This window comes from Xyrauchen texanus, chromosome 25, assembly GCF_025860055.1.
Source record: "Xyrauchen texanus isolate HMW12.3.18 chromosome 25, RBS_HiC_50CHRs, whole genome shotgun sequence".
Classification (NCBI taxonomy): Eukaryota; Metazoa; Chordata; class Actinopteri; order Cypriniformes; family Catostomidae; genus Xyrauchen; species Xyrauchen texanus.
In genome coordinates this window covers 9,604,704-9,630,312 of record NC_068300.1, presented here as the reverse complement: position 1 = coordinate 9,630,312, position 25,609 = coordinate 9,604,704, and the positions used below count along the sequence as shown (strand labels likewise).

At 44.5% G+C, this 25,609-nt stretch overlaps 1 protein-coding gene across 5 annotated transcripts in view; it reads left to right on the top strand.

Annotated features, from left to right (window-relative positions):
* LOC127618849 (nuclear factor of activated T-cells, cytoplasmic 2-like) overlaps positions 1–25,609 on the top strand; it is a 66,604-nt gene that overhangs the window by 25,501 nt on the left and 15,494 nt on the right. For 4 of the 5 annotated variants that reach the window (XM_052091496.1, XM_052091497.1, XM_052091498.1 and 1 more), the window contains exons 7-9: positions 3,850–3,905; positions 4,019–4,151; positions 15,068–15,784. In XM_052091496.1, coding sequence (XP_051947456.1) covers positions 3,850–3,905; positions 4,019–4,151; positions 15,068–15,784 — 906 coding nt within the window. The remainder of the gene's footprint in view (positions 1–3,849; positions 3,906–4,018; positions 4,152–15,067; positions 15,785–25,609) is intronic. The other variant, XM_052091499.1, reaches the window with a different exon arrangement.

The window sequence follows — 25,609 nt, the reverse complement described above, 5'->3', positions numbered from 1 at the left end:
CTCTAAATGTGAAATTCAGAAGAACAGAAAGAGATATTGCATTTGTTTTGGAGGGTTTCCCCATCTTGACTGAATGTTCTGGAGTAGTTTGACTGTGAAATCCTTCTGAAATGAGACACAGCTGTCTTTGGACAGAGTTTGGCTGATTTTTCTCAAGTGTTTAAACACCAAGCTGGGCTTCCACTTTGAAAGCCTCTATGCCTAATTATAAGAAAGAAAAAAAAGAAAAACCCATGGGATCCCGATGAAGGAGATTTTGGTACAAACTGAAAACAAACAGAATGGCCAAGGAAGAAGGACTCATCACCTGTCGCGGGGGAAACGGAGCAGTGTGATCATAAAGCAGTTTTAAAGACATGGTCCTGGCACTGCATGTGGAATCCCCCTCGCTAGTGCTGACTCATTTGAGCCACATGTGTCTCATTTGAAGGCCAATGAGGGGTTTCCCACATGTTGAGGAGATACAGAGCAAAATATCTCCTTGTATAATGACTAATTTGGTTGGAAGATAACTTTTGTTTTGTTTACTTCTATTTGTTTTTACTTCTATTACTAGGATATCCGAATTTATGATTGTGTGTATACTTGCATGCCCATAGAAAATCTCAAATCTCTTTAATATCTCAATTGTTTCTCCTGAACAGCAGTGAGTTTACAGGAATATTCTGGGTTTAATACAAGTTAAGATCAATTGAAAGCATTTGTGGCATAATGTTGATTACCACAAAAATATTGTTGATTCATCCCTCCTTTTCTTTTGAAATTTTTTTTTTTAATAATTTGAGCCAAGGTTACAATGAGGCACTTACAATGGAAGTGAATGGAGCCAATTTTTGTAGGGTTTAAAGGCTGAAATGTTGACATTTCTAATCTTATAAAGGCACTTAAATTAATTATTCTGTTAAAACTTGCATATTATTTGAGCTGTAAAGTTGTTTAATTCACCAGGATTACAGGGTTACGCCATTACGTCATCTTGGCATCAAAGTTGTAAAATTGCATTTAACTTTACACAGAAAAGGTTAGTAAGCGATTTTATCACTAAAATCATGTTAACACTCATATTGTTTATTTATTATGGCTATACTTTTGAAACAATAAGTATTTTTACATTTACGGATTGGCCCCTGTAAAGGGATTAATGGAAAGGAAGAGGTGAGAACCTGCTTGGTTAAAATGTGATCTTTCCTCATGTTTTCATGAGCTGAACGGGTGGCTAAACAAAAAGTTGCTATTATTTAAATAATAGTTTAATGAAGAGCTAATTAAAAAGACAAACACACAAAGGTGTCGGACAGCTGCCCGTAAATCTCTCTCTCTGTCCCACTGCAGTCTCCTGTCCGCCTTTATCTCTCTCTGAGGCTTGATTAACCTGATTAGAGGCCGGATGTACGGAATCACGACCTGGCCACGCCCTCCGCCATGTCACATTCGTCCCTCGTTCTCTCAGGCCGGGGCACCCCCAGCATGACGTACACCCCCTATTTCTCTGGGGAAGGGCGTCTGCCGGCAGGTCATCCCCATCTACCTGGATGAGGAGGGGACAAGGGGAGGGAAACAAAAAATAAATTGTCACCTACGTACCGTAACGGCGTTCGTGCCAAATTAACAAAAACATTTTAAAAAAGAGTGAAAAGCCAATACGGAGTGGCAGTGGGTGAGAGAGGAGAGAGAGAAAGAAAAAAAAAAAACACTTACTCGCCGGTTCTCTGATATGCCGTAGCTTGGTTCTCGGCCACCCCTCCAATCTCTAATGGACGACAGCTGCGCCTCCACGGACAGATTGGAGGCAGACCTCCAGCACCTGGCGGACATAACGCCCTGCCGTGTTTTGGGTGGACAGTAGGGTTCTCCCCTGGCAATGGTAACCACTCCAGGCGGTTGATTGGGAGCCCCTCCTCCCCTGTTCCTCCGCTTCCAGACGGCCGGGCTCCTCCGTCTTCCGGAGGATGGCCGCGGCTGCTCCGTTGGGATGGATGGTAGTGGCGAGGACTCTACTACGGCGCATCCCTCCTCCTTAATGGATTTCGGCACCAGTGTAAAGGGGTTAATGGAAAGGAGGAGTCGAGAACCGGCTTGACAATATAAATAATAGTTTAATGTAAAACTCAACCAAAAACACAAACACTCACAGGTGTTGGCAGCTGTCCATAAATCTCTCTCTCTGTCCCACTGCGGTCTCAAGTTGGCCTTTATCCCTCTCTGTGGCTAGATAAGCCTGATTAGGGGCCGGGTGTGCAGAATCACGACCCGGCCCAGCCCTCCACCCTGTCACAGCCCCATTCACTTCCATTGTAAGTGTCTCACTGTAACCCCGATTTTTGCCTACTTAAAGAAAAGAAGGAATGAGTCATAATCAGCACTATGCCACAAATGCTGCTTATTGAGCTTAACTTATTCTGGACCTGGAATATTCCTTTAAATAGAGAACAAATGGAGACTTAAGCAAAAGTCTGATTTTTTTTTTTTTTTTTTATATATCTCTGCTGTATAGTAGTAGTCAGTTGAGATATTAAGGAGCTCTCATTTGTGATTTTTTTTGTCCTACCGTCACTTCTATAAATCTGCTTAGTCTTTAACATTAGATGGGAATGTAGCCTGTTTTGACTGTTCTGCCATGAGGTGAGCAATGGTGTTTGACCATTCACAATGACCATGTGCAATCTCTGTTGTATGGGAACAAGTCAGTAGGCGAAGGATTATGTACCACTGTGGCTTACAGTGGCAACGAGAGATTAATCTAAAAGTTATCACCCACTTTTACCTGTCATAACAGAGCTGCAGAGTTGTGTCATCATGCACAGGGGAAGAAGCAATATGTGCCAACGACAAAGGTCAAAACATCAACATTTTAGGGAACAACCAAGCCGGTTGGCCGAACTTGTATTTCCCCAAACAACGGATTAAACTTTGAGCTGAGAATGTGTGAGAGGATTTGTCTCACACATTATGAAACATAGTTTTTACTAGTTTGTGTTTTTAAATGTGCGACACTTCCTAATATAGGAATATAGCCACAAGACAAAAACACTATACATGTTCAACATGATTTTAGTGTAACATAATCGCTTACTAACCTTATCTGTGTAAAGGTATATCCAATATTATAACTCCATTTTGACAATGAAACCCTTTAATCACTGTTTTGGATATAGCACAGAACATATAATTTGGATATAGCACTTAACACAGAAATGTTAGTAGGTGATTTTGTCACACAAAAATCATGTTAACACATACTGTTTATGTGTTGTGGCCTTAGTTTTGAAAGATTGTGTTCACTTCCATTGTAAGTGCTTTACTGTAACCACGATTTTAGCTTTTTCTTTTTTAAATAAAATAAAAATAAGGCGAGTTGAACCTGGAACATTTATTTAACTAAACTTAAAAAACGTACTGTAGTAATGGATTAGTAGCTGTTGCTATTGAGGAGTTATAACTGCACATCTTTTGCTGGTAAGATTAGTTTAATTAGTTGCTAGTGTAACAATCTTATAATTATGAATTTCTACTTTTCACTCAAAATGTTATGCCTATTTAATGGAAAACTGTATTTTATTCTATAGTCCTTTTAAAATTAGGTTTATTATGTTTTAATGCTCTTAGATCTTTGTTTAAGGAATGAAAGTAAAATATTAAGTAACAACAGTTGCAACAGTACTCTGATAGTCATAAGTGATATTTCATACCTGTTTAGCTTTGATGATAATTACATTCTACAATACAGAGACTACAAATTATGTTTTGTTTAAAGTTCCACCTTGATTTGAATAACTTTAGCCATTAACTTCAGCATCCCTGTTTTTAACAAATTTCATTAACAAATATTTTTCATCTGTCTCTTTACAGATGGCCAGCAAATTTGGGAAATGGAAGCCAACATTGACAAAGACAAAAGTCAAGCGGTAAGTCCAATGGCTGCATTATGTGAAAGACTTAACTACCTGATCATACTATATTCAGTCATCATTCTGTACAATGTCTATTAATGAAATTAATACAATTATCTCATTACTAGAGCATGCTGTTCATCGAGGTGCCTTCATACAGAGACTCATCCATTTGCCATCCTGCTAAAGTCAACTTCTACGTAATCAATGGAAAACGGAAGCGCAGTCAACCTCAACATTTCACCTACACACCTCTACCAGGTACACAAGTATTTGCTACTGTACCTTTAAGGCTCCTAAAGGGGTCTTTCACTGAAAAATTTAAATTCCATCATCATTTACTCCATTTGTTCCAATCTTTTTTGACTTTCTTCTTTCTGTGGACCGCTAAAGGTAATGTTAGGCAGAATGTTTGTTTCAGTCACCATTCATGAAAATTACTTTCACAGAAATTTTGCAAAATGAAATTACACATTTCTCTGCAGTTTCCCAGGGAATACAAACATTAAAATGTATTGTTTTCAAATGATGCATTAGAGTGCATCAACAGTGTGTGAATAATAAAGGGAAAAATAACTTTATAAGTTTATAAAGGAAAAATCAGCCATTGTACTCGTGATTTGTGTAAAAGTGAATAAAATGCACAATTGTTTTAGTGCCTCTAGTGTTCATTTCACCAGGATCCTGCGGCGAAATGTGGAAAATGGCACATTATGATGAGTAAAACTCTCTGTTGGTAAAACGTATCGGTTACCTAACGTAACCTCGGTTCTCTCTAGATGAGGGAACGAGTATTGCGTAAGCTAGCTTACGCTACGGGAAAGATTAATCTTTTCTGAGATATTGAAGCCAAAAAATTATCCTTAATTTTTGTATCCATTGTCAACGCAGTGCGGCAGCTGCAGACCTTGAGCGGGCTAGCTAGCGAGCTCATAGGTTGCTCTGTGGCAACTGCTGCAGCCTATAGACGAGCTTGGGCTGAACTCGCATCCAGTGAGAGGCGCCCGGCTCACTGCATCAAAGCCCACCAAAATGGGCGTGACTAGAGTGCATATAAGCGTAGTTCGTAGGCTGGAACCCTGGTTTTCATTGACTGAAGCGAAAAGTCGCCGTGGCGCTGAACACGGCCGGCTACGCAATACTCGTTCCTCATCTAGAGAGAACCGAGGTTACGTTAGGTAACCGATACGTTCTCTTACGAGAGGTTCTCTCGTATTGCGTAAGCTAGCTTACGCTACGGGAACCCATTGTCAACGCCGTGCGTGCCAAGCATCCACTGTATGAGCCCCAGGGAATTAAGGGGGACCCGGGGAGCACTTATGAGTGGGGAAAAATATTTGGCCGGCAAGAATGCGGGTCATTGATTGTGTAATACATAAGCACATAGTGGGAAGGGAACGACAGAGCGGCGGTGCCGGTCTGTGTGGAATGTGTCCCATCAGTGCAGCTCACCAGGGGAGCTGTAGCGTATTAAAACGCTAGTAGTTTTGCCTGCAGAGCGGGCACTTCCATATTGTAAAATCTGACAAAGGTGGAGGGGAAGTCCATCCCGCTGCCACACATATGTCGTGAATGGAAATCCCGCTGGACCATGCCCACGAGGATGCCATGCCTCTAGTGGAGTGAGCCCTAATGCCCAACGGGCATGGCAGGTCTTTTGACGCCGTATGCAGCAGCAATAGCGTCCACTATCCATCTAGATAGTGTCTGTTTCGAGGCGGCAGACCTTTGGTGCGCCCAATCGAAACGAAAAGCTGCTCAGAACATCTGAAAGCAGCGAGCGCGCAGTATACAATCTCAGTGCTCTGACCGGGCAAAGGAGATTGGCGCCGCATTCGCTATCGGATGCTGGCAGCGCCGATAGGGAAATGACCTGTGCTCTGAAAGGAGTACCGATCACCTTGGGAACATAGCCGTGTCTAGGCTTTAAAATGACCTTGGAGTCACTTGGTCCAAACTCAAGACACGCAGCTGACAGACAGCGCGTGAAGGTCTCCCACACGCTTGACTGATGACAGGGCAGTCAGAAAACGGTTTTGAGTGAAAGGTATTTCAAATCCACGGATTGAAGTGGTTCGAAGGGGGGCTTTCATAGTTTCGAGAACTATAGAAAGATCCCAGATAGGAACCGATGGGGCGCTGGGGTTCATCCTTGTAGCTCCCTGAGGAAGCCGGATGACCAGCTCGCTTTTACCCCATGACTGGCCGTGCAGGGGTTCAGCGAACGCTGCAACGGCCGCCACATACACTTTGAGCGTGGATGGGGATCTGCCCTTATCCAGCAGCTCTTGTAGAAATACTGAGCAGCTGACGTACACCCCACATGTCCGCGGGTCCAGGTCTCTGTCGGTGCACCATTTTGAGAACACAGACCATTTTGACGCATAGAGTCTTCTCGTGGAAGGGGCTCTAGCGTGTATGATGGTGTTTATTACTCCTTCTGGCAGAGCGACGGGTAGTCGCTGATCACCCATGCATGCAGCCCAGCTCTGGGTGGGGATGCCAGATTGTGCCGCGAGCTTGAGAGAGGAGATCTGCTCTCACTGGGATGGGCTACGGCGCTGTCAGTGACAGCTGCGTAAGCTCCGGGAACCATGTCTGATTCTCCCAACGCGGGGCTATGAGGAGCACCGAGTGACGCGTTTCCCTGATCCTCTGAATTACCTGTGGCAATAGCGAGACGGGAGGGAAGGCGTAAAGCGGGCGTCTGGGCCAGTCCTGGGCAGTGAGAGTTGTCTTTGGACGCAAAGAGGTCTATCTCTGCTCTGCCGAATAGGTGCCATAACGTCTGGACTGTTTGAGCGTGCAGGGACCATTCCCCTGGGGGAATATTGTCTCTGGACAGTCTGTCCGGGCCGTCGCTCAGGTGGCCTGGCACGCGCGCCACCCTCAGCGAGCGCAGGTGGCACTGGGACCAACTCAGTATGCGTTTCGTCAGATGGAAGAGGTTCCTGGATCTGACACCGCCCTGACGGTTTAGGTAGGATACCACAGATCTGTTGTCCGAACGGACCAGGACGTGGTGACCCTGAATGACCGGAGAAAGCGCTAGCGCTGCATCAACCGCTATCATTTCCAGACAATTTATGTGAAGGAGCTTTTCCTGAACTGACCATAGGCCGAAAACCGAGAGCCCTCGCAGACCGCGCCCCAACCCGTGTTGGACGCGCCTGTCGAGATGACTTTTCGGCGAGATACAGCTCCCATTGTCACTCCCCGCTGATACCATTCGGCCACTGTCCAGGGCTGCAGAGCTGATATACAGGTCTGAGTCACCTTGATGGGCTGGCGCCTGTGGCCCAAGCCCGGCGAGACACGCTGGTGTTTAGCCAATGCTGAAGCGGGCGATGTGCAGTAAACCCAGCTGAAGTACTGCTGCGGCTGAGGCCATGTAACCTAGCACTCTCTGGAATTTCTTCAGAGGCGTGAGGCTGTTCATCTGAAAAGATGCGGCTAGTCGCTGAACACGGCGTCGCGGCTGTGTAGATAAGCGAGCCGTCATTGCCACGGAGTCTAGTTCTATTCCCAGGAAGGAAATGGTCTGACTGGGCTGTAGTGAGCTCTTGGTCCAATTGACTGCAAGACCCAAACTGTTCAGATGGCTGAGGAGAACTGCTCTGTGAGACAGAAGCTCCATATGTGACTGAGCCATAATCAGCCAGTCGTCCAAATAGTTCAGAATTCGCAAACCCTGACTCCGCGAGGGGTGCGAAGCGCCGCATCCATGCACTTCGTGAAAGTACGGGGTGCTAAGGACAGGCTAACGGAGGACGTGTATTGATAAACCTGGCCGCCGGCGTAATCTCAAGAATGGCCTGTGACGGGATTTATCTGAATCTGAAAGTATGCATCTTTCAGATCGAGAGAAATAAACCAGTCCCCTGGCGCACATGCGCGAGGAGTTTCCTGATTGTAAGCATTTTGAACGGTCTTTTGCAAGCACCTTGTTCAAAACCCTGAGATCTAATATGGGTCTGAGGCCGCCGTCTTTCTTGGGAACAAGAAAATAACGGCTGTAAAGCCCCGACTCAGCTCAGAGAGGGTGGCACTTTTCTATGGCCCTTTTGCACAGAAGGCTTGCTATTTCTGAACGAAGCATGCACGCTGCTTCTGTGTTCACAGTGGTTTCGAGCACGCTCTGAATCGAGGAGGGCGGCGATCGAACTGTAGCAAATAGCCCTGTTGTATTGTGCTTAACACCCACTTGGATATCCCTGGAATAGCTTCCCACTCTTTGAAGCGTAACGCTAGAGGGTGAATGGCCAATTCGCTCTGATTGCCGCACACAGAGCTGAACAAAATGTGTGAGCGCGTTTAGTGTGTTTATGCATGATTGCTCGCGAGACAGCATGAACAGGCTGTTTTGTGAGTGACTTCCGATTGGAATGAATGGGGAAAGAGTCACATCTGTTACGTGATGCTAAGCATAGTCATGGGCACGGGACTTACACACAGAGGAATGTTTGCTGGCCGTGTAACAGAGCGGGCAGAGAATGGGCGCTGCACGCATTTGTGGGCGCCTTCATTGACTCTGATGCTCGAGCGGTTCAGTAACCGCTTTATGTGAGCGTGCTCTGGTGGGGACACGAGACATGCAGTGTTTGTGTGCAGAAGTGAACACTGGATTGTGGGCACATTTTCTACACATAGGGCTGGTCGTGGTGACAGAGCGGGCAGAGAATGGGCGCCACAGACGCATTTGTGGGCGCCTTCATTGACTCTGACGCTCGAGCGGTTCAGTAATCGCTTTATGAGAGCGTGCTCTGATAGGGGCACGGGATGTGTTATGCTTGTGTGTAGGGGCGAACACTGGGTTGTGGGCACTTTTTCTACACATAAGACATGTTTGCTCTTTACAAGATTTATTTGGGTCGCCGTGAAAACGGCATTTGAGTGCAGGCAAGCGGGCAGTGTCACCGGCTTGTTGGCTGCTAAATTCACCACTGTAGTAGCCTGAGAGAAGGGGACTGACAGGGGCAAAGCTTTGACAGTGGTCCGGCCGCGCGGACTGAGCCGTCGCTTGTTCAACAAAGTTAGGAAGACTTCGCTTGCTCTGGTTTCAGCGCTACCTTAAATCGAGGCCCGCTGGGGCGGCGGTCTCGCGGCGGCTGTATGAGCTGATCGAGGGCGGCCGCCCTGTCGACGCTGAGAAGTCTGAGTATGTTGAACTGGGCGCTGTGAAGAGGCTCGTGCAGGAGGCTGATCACGTGAGCGGCCTGCAGAGGACCTAGCGACGCCGGCAGGAAGAGGTTCATGGCTTGGGTGGCTTTCTGGACTTCTGAGAAGCGGTCAACAATGCCACTCACCGCGGAGCCAAAGAGACCAGTCGGAGAGAGCGGTGCGTTGAGGAACGTGGAGCTCTGCTTCTCCCATGTCGGCTAGTGTTAGCCATAAGTGTCTCTCGGTCACAGTCAGCGAGGCCATGCACTTCCCTAGAGCTTGGGCTGCAGCTTTGGTAGCTGAAGGGCGCAGGTCTGTCGGCCAGTAGATCAGTAACAGCCTCTGGGTGCCTGCCTTTCTCATCCCACTACCAAAGAAGGTCTGCTTGTAGGATCTGTAAAACGGCCATTGAGTGCAGAGCAGATGCGCTTGGCCGGCGGCGGAATAGGCGCGCCAACATAGGCGGAAGTCGCTCTGCAGGCCTTAGACGGGAGCACAGGCTTGGAACGCCATCTCGCGGAGGGCGGACAAAGTTGTGCTGCTACCGAGTCCTCGACCGGGGGGATGGAGGAGTAGCCTCTCTCAGTGGCGCCGTCCACCGACGCGAGAGAGGTGGAGACGTGGGAACGGGTCCTGGCTGAAAAAGGAGCGTTCCACGACTTTGCAAGCTCCGTATGTAATTCTGGCAGGAAGGGAGCGGTCCGGGCCACGGGTGTAGAGTGGCGATGGCTTTGAAGAAAGCAGCCGTCGAGTCTGTTGGGTGCCTGCTCAGGGGGCGGTGACCACTCGAGCCCGAGGCGGTCGACGGCCTGTGTGAGGAGGCGTGTTAACTCCCCTTCGACTCCGGCGCGGGTCCTGCTGGATTCCTGTGCCGAGGAGGAGGCTTGGGAACCTGACCACTCCTCGCTGTCTGAAGCCATGATGGAACAGCGGCCCTTATCCTCCGCCTCGTCATCCGAGATGGCAGCAGTGCGGCCGCTCGGCGGCAACTGCGCCGTCCCGGGGCGGGAGGGTGAAAGCGATGCTCGAGGGAGAGGCTCCGGCGAGGCAGTCGCTTCAACCACAGTTTCCGGCAGCCTTTGTGAGCGGCACTTCTTCCTGCGTGGCTGAAGGTAAGGCGGCGCGGTGGTTTCTGCTTTGAGCGCTTCGAGTCGAGCCCGCAGGGTCGACATCGGTAGCTCCTCGCAGAAATCGCATCCACCCTCAGTGAGGGCGAGCTCTGCGTGCCCCAGTCCCAGGCAGAGAGCGCAGATGATGTGGCGGTCTCCTGTGCTGAGAAGGGCGCGACATGAGGCGCAAGTGGAGCGAGGCATCTTGAAAAAGACGCTCGTACTCTTTTGTGAATAGTTCGTGAGAACTAGCTTGCTGAATAAAAGGATACGTCGTCGGATGGCATAGCTCGCAGGATGGCTGAAGGTGGCTGAGACTGCCGGCTTCTTCTAGCGCTGTCCACACTTGCTTGATGCCCCTCGAACGGCGACGCGGCTTCCAGGTCAGCGACGCGAAGAGCTTCGCTGAAGAGATGAAAATCAGGGTTCCAGCCTACGAACTACGCTTATATGCACTCTAATCACGCCCATTTTGGTGGGCTTTGATGCAGTGAGCGCGCGGACGCCTCTCATTGGATGCGAGTTCGCCCAAGCTCGTCTATAGGCTGCAGCAGTTGCCACAGAGCAACCTATGAGCTCGCTAGCTAGCCCGCTCAAGGTCTGCAGCTGCCGCACTGCGTTGACAATGGATACAAAAATTAAGGATAATTTTTTGGCTTCAATAGCTCAGAAAAGATAAATCTTTCCCGTAGCGTAAGCTAGCTTACGCAATACAAGAGAACCTCTCGTAAGAGAACTCTCTGCACAATAATGATAGCTTAGCCACCATAGCACGTTGATGCAAGGATGTCTATTTACAGTGTCCGTTTTCCCCAATCAGACCCCAAAAGTGCACATAAATATTTACTAAAATATATACACAGCTCTTGGATGGATTTCGTTCTACACAAAAGAACACAAACACACTACTTAGAAATATGGCACCACTCTTGCATATCTTACTCCTTTCAAAAGAGACCACAATGTGAGAGAGATCTGCACATATAAAACAGATGCTCCGCCCACTGGGGACAAACCATTACATGGTAAGTATTCGGTACATATCAGCAGATCAACCTTCTACAAAAAAGGAAAAGTAAACATCAATATATACATATACATATATATAATACAATAAACATAATATAAATATATTATGAATATCCATATTTTCCAACAATAGAGATTGTTATTCTCCATAAATTAACAACAGGTGGTCAGGTTAGTCAGGGGTACTGCTATGCTGGAGAACTGAGGTATGAAACATCTATACCATCCAACTAGACCTAGGAAAGATTCTACCACATTCTTGGTGCAGGGTCGGGGACAGTTGCGTACCGCTTCGACGTTGTCATTTTGGGGTCTCTCCTTGCCGTTTCCAAGCTGGAACCCCAGGTAACGGGTCTCTTGCCTCGCCCACTCCCATTTAGACACATTCAGCATCAGACCAGCCTCGCCGATCTTTCTCATTACTTGGCGCAAATGTTGGAGGTGATTGTCCCATGTGTCACTATAGATGACAACATCATCCAGGGAATTCTGGACTTCACAGTAGTCCTCACAGTTTTGGTGAACATGTTTTATGAGCCGCTGTAATTTCGCTGGTGCCCCATGTAACCCAAATAGCATAGTCGTGAACTGTAATAGGCCTATCGGGGTCTTGAAGGCGGTGCATTCTCTGGACTACTTCTCCAGCGGAACCTGCCAGTACCCCTTACAGAGGTCCAATGTGGTGATGTACCTGACTCTTTCAATCCTCTCAACTAGCTCATTGATTCTGGGCACTGGGTAAGCATCAAACTGTGAGACAACATTGAGCTTTCTGATGTCCAGACAGAGCCTTGGAAATCCATCTTTCTGTTGGACCAGAACAATCGGATTAATCCATGCACTAGTTTCTGTTAAACGGTACAGCCTCTGCCAAATAGGAGTAGGATCTGTCAGGTGGATGGTTTGCTCAAACACATTGGTTCTCCCGGGCTTGGATCTGAAAAGTTCAGGGTAATCAGCAAAGATCTCTGCCAGCTTCTCCCTTTGGTCCCTCTCCAGGTTGTCCAGACTCACCACAGACTGAGGACGTCTCACAGCCTTGTCATCCACTCTGTCGTCATCTTCCTCATCTTCTGGAAACACTTTGCATGCGATTAAGGCCTTCTTTTCCGCTCAGGCGTCCACTCTCTCCACTCCTTGATGAGGTTGACGTGGTAGACTTGGCTCTCCTTTCCTTTGTCTGGGTGGTGAACCTCATACGTGACTGGTCCCATTTCCTGAGAATGGTGTACGGTCCTTGCCACTTTGCCAACAACTTGCTCATAGATGACGGCAGCAACAGCAGCACCTTCTGTCCTGCTTGGTATTCTCTGTTTCAGGCATGCTGGTCATACCAAAACTACTGGGCTTTTTGGGCTTTCTCGAGGTTCTCTTGGGCCTGTTCTCGGTATTTGTCCAGATGGTCTCTCATTTGCAAGACAAACTGGATGATGTTGGTACCTCCCAGCACTTCTTTAACAGGTCCAGTGGGCCTTGAACAGACCAACTGTACACCAACTCAAAAGGCGAAAACCCTGTAGAAGCTTGGGGCACCTCTCGGGGAACACAAAGATCAGAAAAGGCAACCATTTATCCCAGTCCTTACCGGTGTCATTGACAAACATTCTTAACATGTTTTTGAGAGTTTGATTTAACCTTTCTACTAGTCCATCTGTCTGCGGGTGATATGGACTAGTTTGAATGGGAGTGATACCAAGCTGTCAGTGGAGTAGCTTCATGAGTCAGGATGTGAAGTTGGTGCCCTGATAGGTGCAGCTGTCAGTCCATCCGTTGACTCATGTTCCCTCACCCAGTTCTGGACATCTTAAGTCAGAACCCGAAGCAGCTGCTCTAGGATGATGGTCTCTTCTATCTCTTCCTTAGTGCGTTGCTCTGGTCTGACCCAGCGATGGTAGAGCCCTTTAGATGATGGTAGGTCTCTCCCGGGGTTATTGATGTCTGCCTGAAGCGTTGATGGTAGATCTCCATGGAAATATCAAATTTCTCCAACAGCACGTCTCTCAGGTCATCATAGATGATGGCCTTGTCCTCGTCCATGGCGATGTATGCCTCCAGCACATTTCCGATGAGTAATGGCACCAATCGACATGCCCAGTTTTCCTCTGGCTTTCTCCAGGTCTTTGCCCGATGCTCAGAACTGCAAAGATAGTTCCCTATATCCTCCCCCTCTTGATATTCTTGCATCCTGGGCTACTAACGTGGCACCTGGAGGGGATCTGTTGATGGATTGAATCTCCCCTGAGGTCTCTCCGCTGATGTCCCTATATTGCAAAGGGCCCCTGTGGTGGGGAACTCCAAACGCAGGCTCGAGGCCGACTCTGGTGATCTCTGCCACTGGATCAACTCTCAGAGGCCTCGGAGCTCGTAGATGAGGCCCTCTTCCCTCCTTTGCTGTACCACCAAGAATCTCACATCAGAGTCACCATGTCACTCAAACATGTAACCAGCATGTGGTGAGGAGAGCACGTCGGTGCAAAGATGTTTATTTACAGTGTCCGTTTTTCCCAATCAATCCCAAAAAGTGCACAAAAGTATACACACAGCTCTTGGTTGGATTTCCTTCTACACAATAGAACACAAACAGACTACTTGGAAAAATTGCACCACTTACAAAAAAACGTACAAAAGTGGAGGCTCCGTCCACCGGGGACAAACCATTGTATGATAAGTATTAGGTAAGTATCAGCAGACCAACCTTCTACAAAAAGTTAAGTAAACATCAATATATACATTTATAATGCAATAAACATAATATAAATATATTATGAATATCCATATTTTCCACACTCTCTATTGTTATTCTCCATAAATTAACAACAGGAATGTTCCCCTTTTCCTGCAGACACATAAACACATAGGACAGTCCAGCCAACAGAGACATCGTGCAGGCGTGGCGCGGGAAACTCTGATTTATGGACTCGCGAAGCGCTGCCTGCGTTTAGCCTCTTGCGCTTGCCGTACCCTCGGCGGACTGAACCCGGAAGACGCTACTAGACGGACAATCCACAGCACAAAGACATAGACTAACAAATATACAGATGAGTAAATAAAGATGTTGTGATTCACTTATCTGGTGTGTGCGTGTGGTTATTTAGCGGGGAAAAGCGATGTATAATGGGAGTGTATGCGTGTATGAAAATAGAGCAGTAGCGCAGTGCCAAGTGGTAAGGCTAAACAACTGTCAGTGAGTGAGGAGATGACGTGTAGATAACTAGATTGGGCCGGGATTGTTTGTGCAGTCCCAGCTGGTGACAGAGATCTCTGTCACACACATAAAAGTCAGTTTGCAAAAATGTAGTTATATTAACGTTCAATCTGTGAGACAAGGTTGGAATGGGGCCAATCTGTAAACATTGAAATACTCACGATTTCAAAAGTATAGCCACAACAAGTAAACAATACGTGTGTAAACATGATTTTAGTGTGATGAAATCACTTACTAACCTTTTCTGTATAAATTTATATCCAATTTTACAAACCCTAAAACGACCATGAAAACTATTTTTAACAACTTTACAGCTCAAATAATACAAAAGCAGAAGAATTAATGTAAGTGCCTTTAAACAAAAACTTTCCCCATTCACTTCTATTGCAAGCACCTCACTGTAATCTCGATATTTACATTTCTTTTTATAGAAAAGGAGGGATGAGTCGAAAATATTTTGTGGTAATCAACATAATATCACTAATGCTGTCGATTGAGCATAACTTGTATTGAACCTTGATTATTCCTTTTAGAATTTGTCTGCATAATACATTGAACTTTTTTATTTCAATTTAGTAAGGAGAATATTTCCCATTATATGGATATTAAGGCCTTATTCAGAACTGATTAATGCAATTCCCTATTATAGTCATTCTCTCATTTTACCTCCTCAGTTCCGGCTATAAAGACAGAGCCAGTGGATGACTATGAACCGGGGCGTATGGGTTATTCCATGTCACAGATGCTCGGGGTGTCTCCTCAGTCTTACTATAACCCCCGTGGAGTCATCAACCCGGACAGTGGCCTGGTGCCTGGCCTTGTCCCCTGCCAGCAGCCCCTCCTGGGGATCTCCTCTCCAGATCACCAATTTCAGCAGCAGAGCTCGGCCATAATCTACTCCCGTCTGGGAAAGAGCTTGGCGGCAAGCCCCTCTATTTATTCTCAGACGGGAGCCTCTATGATGCCAGATTCTCATCGGTCAGTTCTAGTCCACACAGGTTCTCCAGCCCAATCTTCTCACCTGGGTGGCCAGCATCCCTCAATCATCCAGTTCTCTCCAACCAACCACCATGTACTCAGAGTTGGAGACCCGCCTGCCCCACCACCTCCAGAACATCAGCACATCATTTATTGTGAGAGCTATAACCAGCATGGGGCTCAAGCCTCAGGGGAAAACCACTCTCCTGCCCCAGAACAGACACCCCAGCATCCTCAATATTACCCCACTGTCATCCAACAGCAGCCCTTTGTCCAAAGAGTGGCCAAAGACAGGTCACCACCAGTGCAAGTAGAGACCCAGAGATGTTCCTCTACTGAAGAACAGAGAACCAGCACTCCTGGACGTGTCACGGTCAAGCAGGAGAACTTGGATCAGGCATATCTTGATGATGGTGAGTGAAAGAGCTTTGTTTCCAGACTGAACTTACATTGAATTCAGAGACAGTAAGTCAAATTGATCTGTGCTTACTGAAATTTTAACAACTGCCTGCAGTGGCTGGTAGTGTTTCTGGGTGAAATGTCCACAGAGTGGTGCCGAAAGTAAGTTGTAAAGCGTTTAATTGTAAATTATGTAATACAGTCAACAGCAACGGATTGAGGCGAGTCACTATGCCACCAAGACGACTTAGAGCGCATTGGGAATTGGGCATTCCAAATTGTGGAGAAAAGGGGAGAAATAAATTTAGCAAATGTTCTGCTGATTCTGTTCATGGCTTCTCTGCTACATCCATGCTATCTGTGATCAGACATTTTTTATTTGTTATTTATTTATTTTTATCAACAACTGACTGTGAAGAATAGAACTGGTATAAAAAGAGTCAGTATTAAATGACAAAGGGGTTGCATGGATCTCGTCTTTGGACACATTAAACGGAATGAGTCAAACCAAACTTTTACTCTCAACAGGATGTTTGTGCTGAGCTTCTTTGCCACTATGCTATTCAATCATGTTGAGTGAAATCTGAAACTTTACCAGCTAGTGGTGAAGCACACACATTTTTAGTTGCATAGCGCAAAATTTGGTTGCATATGCAAATTATTGTAGAGGGTTGATGGATTGAAGGAAATATATTTTTAACCCAGCTCTGATATAAATATTAACAATTTGCATTAAAACAATGGCATGTAGCCTTCAGTTTGGGAGCTACTGGTGTAGATTTCGATGGGCAGAACTTTTTCTAATTTCCTTTAGTACATCAGGTAACAAATAGGCATTTTATTGTAAACATTTTTAAAAAGTTTCACACATTCTGTTTGGGAAAAGTAAAAAAATTATTCTGGCATACCATGTTAGTTCATAGTTGCCACGCTTCAACTGTGGGGCCAAATGATGGCGTGCCAGGGCCAGTTGCATTCACATTGTCACCCTTGGAGATTATTTGTGCCTGTGCTTCCTTGGGGCCAACAGCCAATAGCCTTTGGTCTGCTGATTACACTTGGGCCAAAGAAGGCCAACTAGGGATTTAGGCAGGGTCAATGTCAAAGGTGGTGTTTCGCTGAGTCAGGTCAGAGGTTTCAGCACCAAGATACTCATTTCCCAATCTTTCATATCTAGCTACCAGCTTACCTCAACAGATCAACAGAGAATGGAGAATTATCAGTACTTGTCAGTAGATGAAATCGTGGCTCCTCTGAAGGTTTGGGCTGATAAAAATGTGAAATGAAGTCATGGTTAAGTACTTTGTCGCCAAACTTAACAAGTTGTGGATCAAGCACAAATTGGTACAGGTTCGGGAAACAATTTGAAAAAATTGCGGTCACGATACAAATCTGTGTTCCTTTTAGGGCAACGCTGGTGAGCTATTGGCCCAATGGTGGGAATGCAGACCGATTTTGGTCTTGTGGCTCGAGGTCCGGGTCTGTTGGCCCCAGCTGACCAGTTGATAGCCCTGCCTACTGTTGCTCAAAAGTGTCTGTCAACACATTAGTTTGAACTGACAAGTAATTTTAAAAATGTCCTTGAAATCTGCTGCCGTACGCATACGTCAAATGTAGTGAACAGTTATTCTGTCATATTCTTTGTCTAATAACGATATAAATTCACTTGACGTATTTAGTCTGCTCCATAAAAATAGCAGGAAGAATTCTTGTCAAGTCCTTCTCATTGTCTTGTCTTCTTGACATTTACATGTTTCTATCATTTACTTTCAACATCAAGTGTATGACCTTAACGACACTAAGTGACGACACTAGGAAGGATTTATATTATATAAAGCAGATTGAATCAAATTACAATTTTATATGCCTTGGATTTGGTGTGACTTTCCATTACTAAGGAAAGAGTGAAACAGGAGTTGATTAGCTGTGGTGGACATGACTACACCTTTTCTTACAAACGCCCACTGTTTAGGTCAAGAAACCAAAGTCTCAAAATTTTTAAGTAATGACTTTGAAAATGTCCAAACCACAATTTTGGCAGAATACTAGCAAGAAAATATGCAAGATTCCAGTGTCACTTCTGTAAGGCAATCTGAGAGTTCAAGGGGTCGCATAAAGGGGGGTTCCTTTTGCCTGTATCTGACAAGGAAATGCATACTTTTTCAACTTTTGACAAGAATAAAAAAAAAAGAACAGGAAAACTAAGCAGCTCCAAAAATTCTTGGACATGTTGATGCTGTTATGATTCACAAAATAAGTGCCATGGCAACCCATTGTCAAACTGTGGAATCGGCTGCCTGGGAGAGCTGGGGAAAGCCTCTTTGTTTGTTATACTTGGCCAGGGCTCCCCTTGGCCCCATGCCCCCCAATACAGCGGGGGGAACCCACAATAGGATTTGCTATTTTTTCACACAATTTAAAACTCTTGCCAATCTGGAGCATAGTGCTCCTATTTGCAGCTGCCGCACTTCTCCAGAAAGGCAGCCTGATCCGAACAAGATAGTGATTGGGTGGGAGTCTACAGGAAAAGGAAAGGGCCATGTTGCATGGAATAACTAAAGCTGATGGGACCACAATTTATTTTGGATACTCTAATATGGTTTCCCTGTGTAAGTAGCAACACTGCAACTGTAGTCACATTAAAAGAGTTACTATGGGATGCCTGGTACCTAGAACTTTTGATGTTTTCATAAAAAGGTGCTGTTTTAGGAGCTCTCTAATGAATCTCCCCCTTGCACCCCCTTTGAATAACCCAGAATTTCTGTTAGCCCCATTAGAGTTTAACACCACTCTGGTAAGCTCATAAAGGTGCAAGAGAATTCCCCCATTAAGGCCCCTCAAAGCAAGATGTTGATTTATGTAAACACTACTGTAAAGGAATTTAAACGGGCAAGGAGGAAGTGAGAACCGGCTTGACAATATAAATAATAGTTTAATGAAAAACTTAAACAAAAAGACACAAACACACACATGACGGTCAGCTGACCGTAAACGATCTCTCTCTGGAAGCACCACCTTCGCGCAGTCGGCCTTTATCCCTCTCGGAGGCTTAAATAGCCTGATAATGGATCAGGTATGTATAATCACGACCCGGCCCTGCCCTGTCACATTGCTCCATTGTTCTCTCGGGCTGGGGTGTCCCCGGCATGACTGACACCCCCCCCCCCCCTTTCCCTGGGGAGGGGCGTGCCTTCCGCCCCGCCCAGGTCATACCCGTCTACCTGGATGAGGGAGGGGACAAGGGGAGGCAAACAGACATAATTAAAATAGGGGGTGTACTTCCTGTAACAGTGTAAAACACCCCCCCCAAAAAAAAAAACACTGTAAAATTTAAAAGAGAGGGAAATGACCAACGCAGAGCAGCAGTGAGAGAGAGAGAGAGATGAAAAAAATCACTTACTCGCCAGTTCTCCAATACGCCTTAGCTTGGTCCTCGGCTACTCCTCCACCCTTTAACGGATGACAGCTGCGCCTCCCCAGGCAGCTCAGAGGCAGTCCTCCAGCCCCTGGCGGACGGAACGCCCTGCCGCGTTCTCTGGAAACAGAAGGGGTCTCCCCCACCCCTGGCAGCGGTTCTCCCGCTCCAGGCGGTTGGCAGTGAGCCCCTCCCCGCTCGCGGTCGGCGGTCTCAGACCCCGCTGCGTTTCAGCGGCTGGTAGGGGACTATTCCACCCCTGGCAGTTGCCCTGACCGCTCCAGGTGGTCGGTTAGGAGCCCCTTCTCCCCTCACGGTCGGCACCCGTTCCTCCGCTTCCAGGTGGCCGCTCTGTTGGGGTGGACGGTAGTAGAGAGAACTCTACTAGGCGTATCCCTCCTCCTTCCCGGGTCTACGGCACCAGTGTAAAGAGAACAATGGAAAGGAGGAGGCGACAACTGGCTTGACAATATAAATAATAATTTTTATGTAAAACTGAACAAAAAGACACAAACACACACACATGACAGTCTCTCTCGTCGCACCACCCTCCACAGTCGGCCATTATCCCTCTCAGAGAGGCTTATTGAAATCGGTGTAGTGTGGTGCCATAAATGAAACCCATAGCTGGCATTCGGAAGGTTATTGGACACTTACAGGTTACAGACACCCCATACTATTTCTGATGTGCTGCATGCACCTGTGAACATATGCAAGAAACCTTTTTGACACCAAGGCCTCCCACTCTTCAAGACAACATTCAAAGCCATGTAATGGCTTTTTCAGACATTTTATTAACTGAAATTGTCATTTCAGAAGTTTCAAGAACTGTGTTCTCTTCAAAGTTGTTGAATTAAAATAAGAAATAGTTTACCATGCCAGTGGTATGATGCCAGTCATTTATGATGCCAGTGTACATATTGTACATATCTTGATTTTTAACATTGTTATTAAGTTAAATTGTTAAATTGCAGAGGTTCTTAGGTTTACTGATTCCAATAATAATTTTTTTTTTTTCATTTATTATAGAATCAAGCATGTTACCCCTCAAATACTGGACAGTTTGGACAGTTCTTAACCCAATGACAGTGATTTCTGCAATCCCTTTGATGTTTTCTTTGCTTGATGCAGGCCAATAATGTGCCCCTTCTGAAACATCTTTTCCATGACCACAGGATACATCTTCCGACGTGGTTGTTTTAGAAATGAGCTACACTGCATCAATTTGGGTAAAAAAAAATTGTTGCCAGCTGAAACATATTAATCACTGCAATAATGATCCAATCATGGGCTCTTTTTGCTTATTTAAATAATTAATTTATACCACATATAATGTGGTTACACCACATGACTTTGATTTGGTTGACAAGAGTTTTTTAAATATAAATCTTATTTTAAAAGAAAATTGTTACGCGTAGTCATGCCAACAGTTATTTTTTTTCAAAAATTTCAGCTTTTAATAAGACATTTTGGACTTTTAAGCCCCAGAAAAAAATATAATAAAATTACTTTGAACTTAGAAATGGAAAATGAGCATCATATCATTGACCCATTGAAGAATATACAGTTCTTCAATGGGTTCAAGCACGAAGGTCTAGAAACCCAATTGTTTTTGTCAGGATTTTTGTTATTATTATTTTTCTGCCCTAAAACTGATTGTGCAGACCAAACCATAAGGCCTAGAGACTTGAAGCTTTCAGGCATGGTATTACTCCAGCTGGCTAGCCATACACATGGAAACGGCACATGGGTGGCGCTATAGAGAGAAAAAAAAATCACATTTTGTATGGGCTATAACTCTTGAACCGTAAGGGCTAGAAACAACCTTTTTCTAGTAATTCCTTGCGTCAGGGCAAATCTTTTAAGCTCCAGCCAATTTTGATTCCTCACCCTCGTTTTCCCGCTGTTTGGGATTGTTTTAAAAAAAATCTAAATTAACTGATCAGAACCAAACCTGTGCAGAAAGATGCAGCAGAGTCCCAATTTGAAAAGTTATCAAAGGAATTTTACAATTATCCACTTAATGGTCATAACTCTTGATCGGAAATCGATTTTATCACCAAATTTGGTACACATATGTATGGGGACATTCTGAGGACTCTTAGTGGTGCTATAATAATTTAAATTCTAAAAATGTCTCTAACTTTGGAACCGTTGGTCTGATCAACTTTCAATTTTGCATGTATTGTCTTTGTCCAAGTTGCCAAGTTCTATGAGGACAGTCGCATATCTTGAAAAACATGGCCGCTATCAACCAATCAACTTTTAGAAGCTATTTGAAATAGTCCTAGGCTGCTCACTGAACCAAATCAGTGCAGAAAGGCTCTCTGGAGTCCCAATCGCAATAATTATCAAAACATTTTTTAACTTTCGATGCACCGGTGCAAAAGTATGCCAAAATGTACAAAGTGTGAGTGGCCACTTTTCCTTAAATGTTTAAAACTCTTGAACAGAATGAGATACCATCACCAAACACTTATGAAGGAGGTAAATTTGTGGAACTTGAAAAGAATTTGGTACCTCTGCCTCTTGGTGGCACTATAACAGTCAGAAATGTAAAAAATATAATATCTCTGTGCTACCTAACCTGATATTTTTGAATATTAAGGCACTTTATCATTGTTTTAGTTGCAAACAGACTGTCTAATAAATACTTAATATCTGTTACATGTGTAATTAAAGGACCTTAACCCTGGACCTTAACCCTGTTAATCGCTGCTTGCAGGTACATTAATCTATTTACACATCTAGTGTCTGTTAATAAAAAGTTTGAAAAAGCAGCTCATCATTACATGGCCTTGAATATTGTCTTGGAGAGTTGGAGGTCTTGAAGTCAAAAAGGTTGCTTAGTATACTATAGTTTACTGTATGTAAAGAATATAATGTGAATTAGTAGTATAACGTCATTAGCTGGAAGTTCTGCAGATATGATGTCTGTAGCCACCCAATAGCAGTTAGGGTGCAGACGAAGTACAGGTCACTGAGAACAGGAGGGATGATGACCGCAAAAAATCCCGGTGCAGAGGTGTCAAGGTGTTGCAATCCACCCACAAACATCTCATTGTTTGATGTCCTCCAAGAGCTTGACAAACAACTAGTTAAAATATGACTCATGCAGTTACATCTATCTCGCTCAGTATTTCGATGGTGGCTTTTGAAGGGGCTATCAGAGTTTCTGTGGTTGGCTTTCTGCAAAGAAACTGTACCGTCATCCATTTCATTTTGAGCATGCAGCTTTTGCATTTGTAAAATTGCAAGAAACCTGCCAAGGAAGCAAAGTACATCTTGGCTTCTAGATTTTACCTTACTGCCAACTGTTGTATGGGTATTCAAGTCCTTTTCATGGGTGGGCTGGCATCTCTAAAAGGCTTTGGAACAAGCTTAACCAGCAAGTCTTTCTTGGTCATTCAGCTTCGAAATGTCAAGTTGGCAATTCTGGTTCACCAGTTAGACCAGCACCAAACAACCATTAACTGGCCTGGACCAACATGGAAATTCATACAGGGCAGTCTTTTTCTTAAACACACAATCTTCCTTCCTTGACTGTCCACCTTTGAAATTGGGTCATATACTCTCTTGACCCTACCAAGTGTTGCCCTTGAGATAAACAGCCAAACTGGCCTGGATTTTTGAGGGCATGAAGTGGGCCAATCTTCCAGTGCTCAACTGGCTCAGCTTAGACCGGCTTCCCAGGCTGGAATGGACGCCTCGGGCAATAGAGTGGAAGTTCTTCCAGCTGGAGAGAGCGGGAGGAATAATTGAGATAGAGCACGTAAGCCATGCACATTAGTTTCAGATCACTTGCATCCAGTATGGTACTGTGTCTGTGCCAAACCATTGGATATTTGGCTGTGAAAACTGTCCTGATGAGACGCAGCCTTATTCTTTGAAAGTTTAAAATAAACTACATAATAAACTAAAATAATCTGTAAAGATTAGAGTTGAACATGATAGTGAGATTTTAGAGTTTCATGGCAAGGACATCTCTAGAGTTTTGTTTTGCTGTGTCTAACTGGTCTGTAAGTTCTGCTTCAAGGGGCAAAGCAGACAGACTTGTGGTTTAGACTCTTCCTGTCTGTCTCATATATGTACACTGTTTCTTTATTATTTGGTCAGTGCCAGCCACGTCCCCACCACACACACACACAAACACAAACACGCACGCATACAGTACTCACACACCACAAACACAAACCTTTTGGTCATGTGCAATTACTTTCTTTGCACTCCTTGACATTTCTTAAATATTCTGAAAGTGAAAGTGGAGATTTATATTCTAAGGGGTAATAAAAGGGGTTTATTTTGCAATAATGTTAAGCTGACTGTACATTTTCCAACCTATTGCACGGTTACTTAAAACATGGACGTGAAATATTGATTTAATTGAAATTTTGTTAATACAGTATATTAGAAGAAAGTCTCTAGAAACAGCTTAATTAAACTTCCAGTTTGCATTGGAGTTCTGTTTATGTTGTGAGAACGACCGTCTGACTGCTCATTATCATAAGATGACTCACAATACCCGGATGACTGGTCTAATATATCTTTATCCCCAGATGTACGTCCATTAATCAGAAATATCAGATCGCTGGATGCTCCGATTAACCAATCAGAATTGAGCATTCCTGAGAGCTGTGTAAAATATAATCTTTCATTTTTAGAATAATAAAACCTATTTTTGCTTAATTTATTAATTCATTTTCCAATTGAGGACCTCCACAAATGTCCACAAAGGGAGGTTTCGTAAGATTTAAAGCACTTTTTGGTACACTTTTGTTTTTGGTTTTATACAGACTAACCAGACCTCAAACCCTAAAAGAAAACATTTAGTACATTTTTAATAAAAAGTTATGTTTCACATTTGAGACATCAGAGAGTTTTTGTTTCATTTAGCTAACTTCTGGGGACAATTTTGTCCCCAAATATATCTAAGTAAAGTACACACAATTACACAATGCCCAAAGAGATGCTCCCTGAACCACAATTTGAGCCTGATGAATCTTGGCATTGTCATCCTGGAATATGCCAGTGCCATCAGTGTAGAAAAAAATCCATTGATGGGATAATCTGGTCATTCTGTACATTCAGGTAGTCAGCTGACTTCTTTATTGCTGCATAACGTTGCTGAGCCCAGACCTGACAAATTGAAACAACCCCAGATCATAACACTGCCTCCAGAGGCTTGTAGAGTGGGCACTATTATAGATGCATCACTGCATGCACTTCCCTTCTTACCCTGATGCACCCAAATCTGGACTCATCAGACCACATGACCTTTTTGCATTGCTCCACATTCCAATCTTTATGCTCCCAAGCAAATTGAAATCGTTTTTTCTGATTAGCCTCACTAACAAGTGGCTTTCTTGTGGCCACACAGCTGTTTAGTCCCAATACTATACGTTTTTGTCACATTGTGTGTGTGTGAAAATGCTCTTACATTCACGATTTTTTATGATGTGACATCACCAAGCATTTTAGTGATCTCCGATCATGTTCATTCAAGATTTTTTTCTGACCAACTAAGTCGGTTCTTCCACTAAACTGACTATCCTTCCAGGTTTTAATAATGATTTGGACAGTTCTTAACCCAATTCTAGTGATTTCAGCAATCTCCTTAGATTTTTCTTTGCTTGATGCAGGCCAACAATTTGCCCCTCCAGAAACAAAGTACCATCTTTTCCACGACCACAGAATACATCTTCCGACGTGGTTGTTTTAGAAATGAGCCACACTGCATCAGTTTGGGTTAAAAGAATTGTTGCCAGCTGATACATATTAATCACTGTAATAGTGATCCAATCATAGGCTCTTAAGTATCTGCCTATTTAAATCCAAACAGCAACTTTATTTTGGCCAGACAGTGTATAATAAGCCCACAACCTAACCCTACCCTTAAAACAAAACTTTTTATAACAGTATTTGCTTTATTTATGAGTACATTTTCCAATTAAGAACGTCCCCCAAATGTCTACAGAGACTGATTGTAAGATTTGTAAGATTTAGCTCACTTTTGGGTACAGTCAGACACTCACCTATTATACATCCAGTCTATATACACTTCCTTTACTACCTCTAAACCTGCAGTGTGTGCCAACCCTTCATTACTTTCCCTGTAGCCCCTCTGTTCAGTGTATTGACAGTGTTTCTATGTGTTATTGTCAAATTACCACTTTTCTTTTTTTGTGGCAAAGATCACTGTTATTGTTATTGCTCATACTTATAGTTAGGACTGTTTCAAAACCTTTGAAAGCTGTTGAGATGAAAGTTCTTTTAAGCTGTTTGGTGCAAGAGGAGATTTTCAGTCTGCGACAGCTACAGGGCCTCACATTGAGTGTTTTACTCGCTGATAAAACACCTCAGCATCCTGCTGCTACCAGTTTATTCCTCCCTCCTTTGTTCTTCATTAGTCTCAGAGGGAAAAACA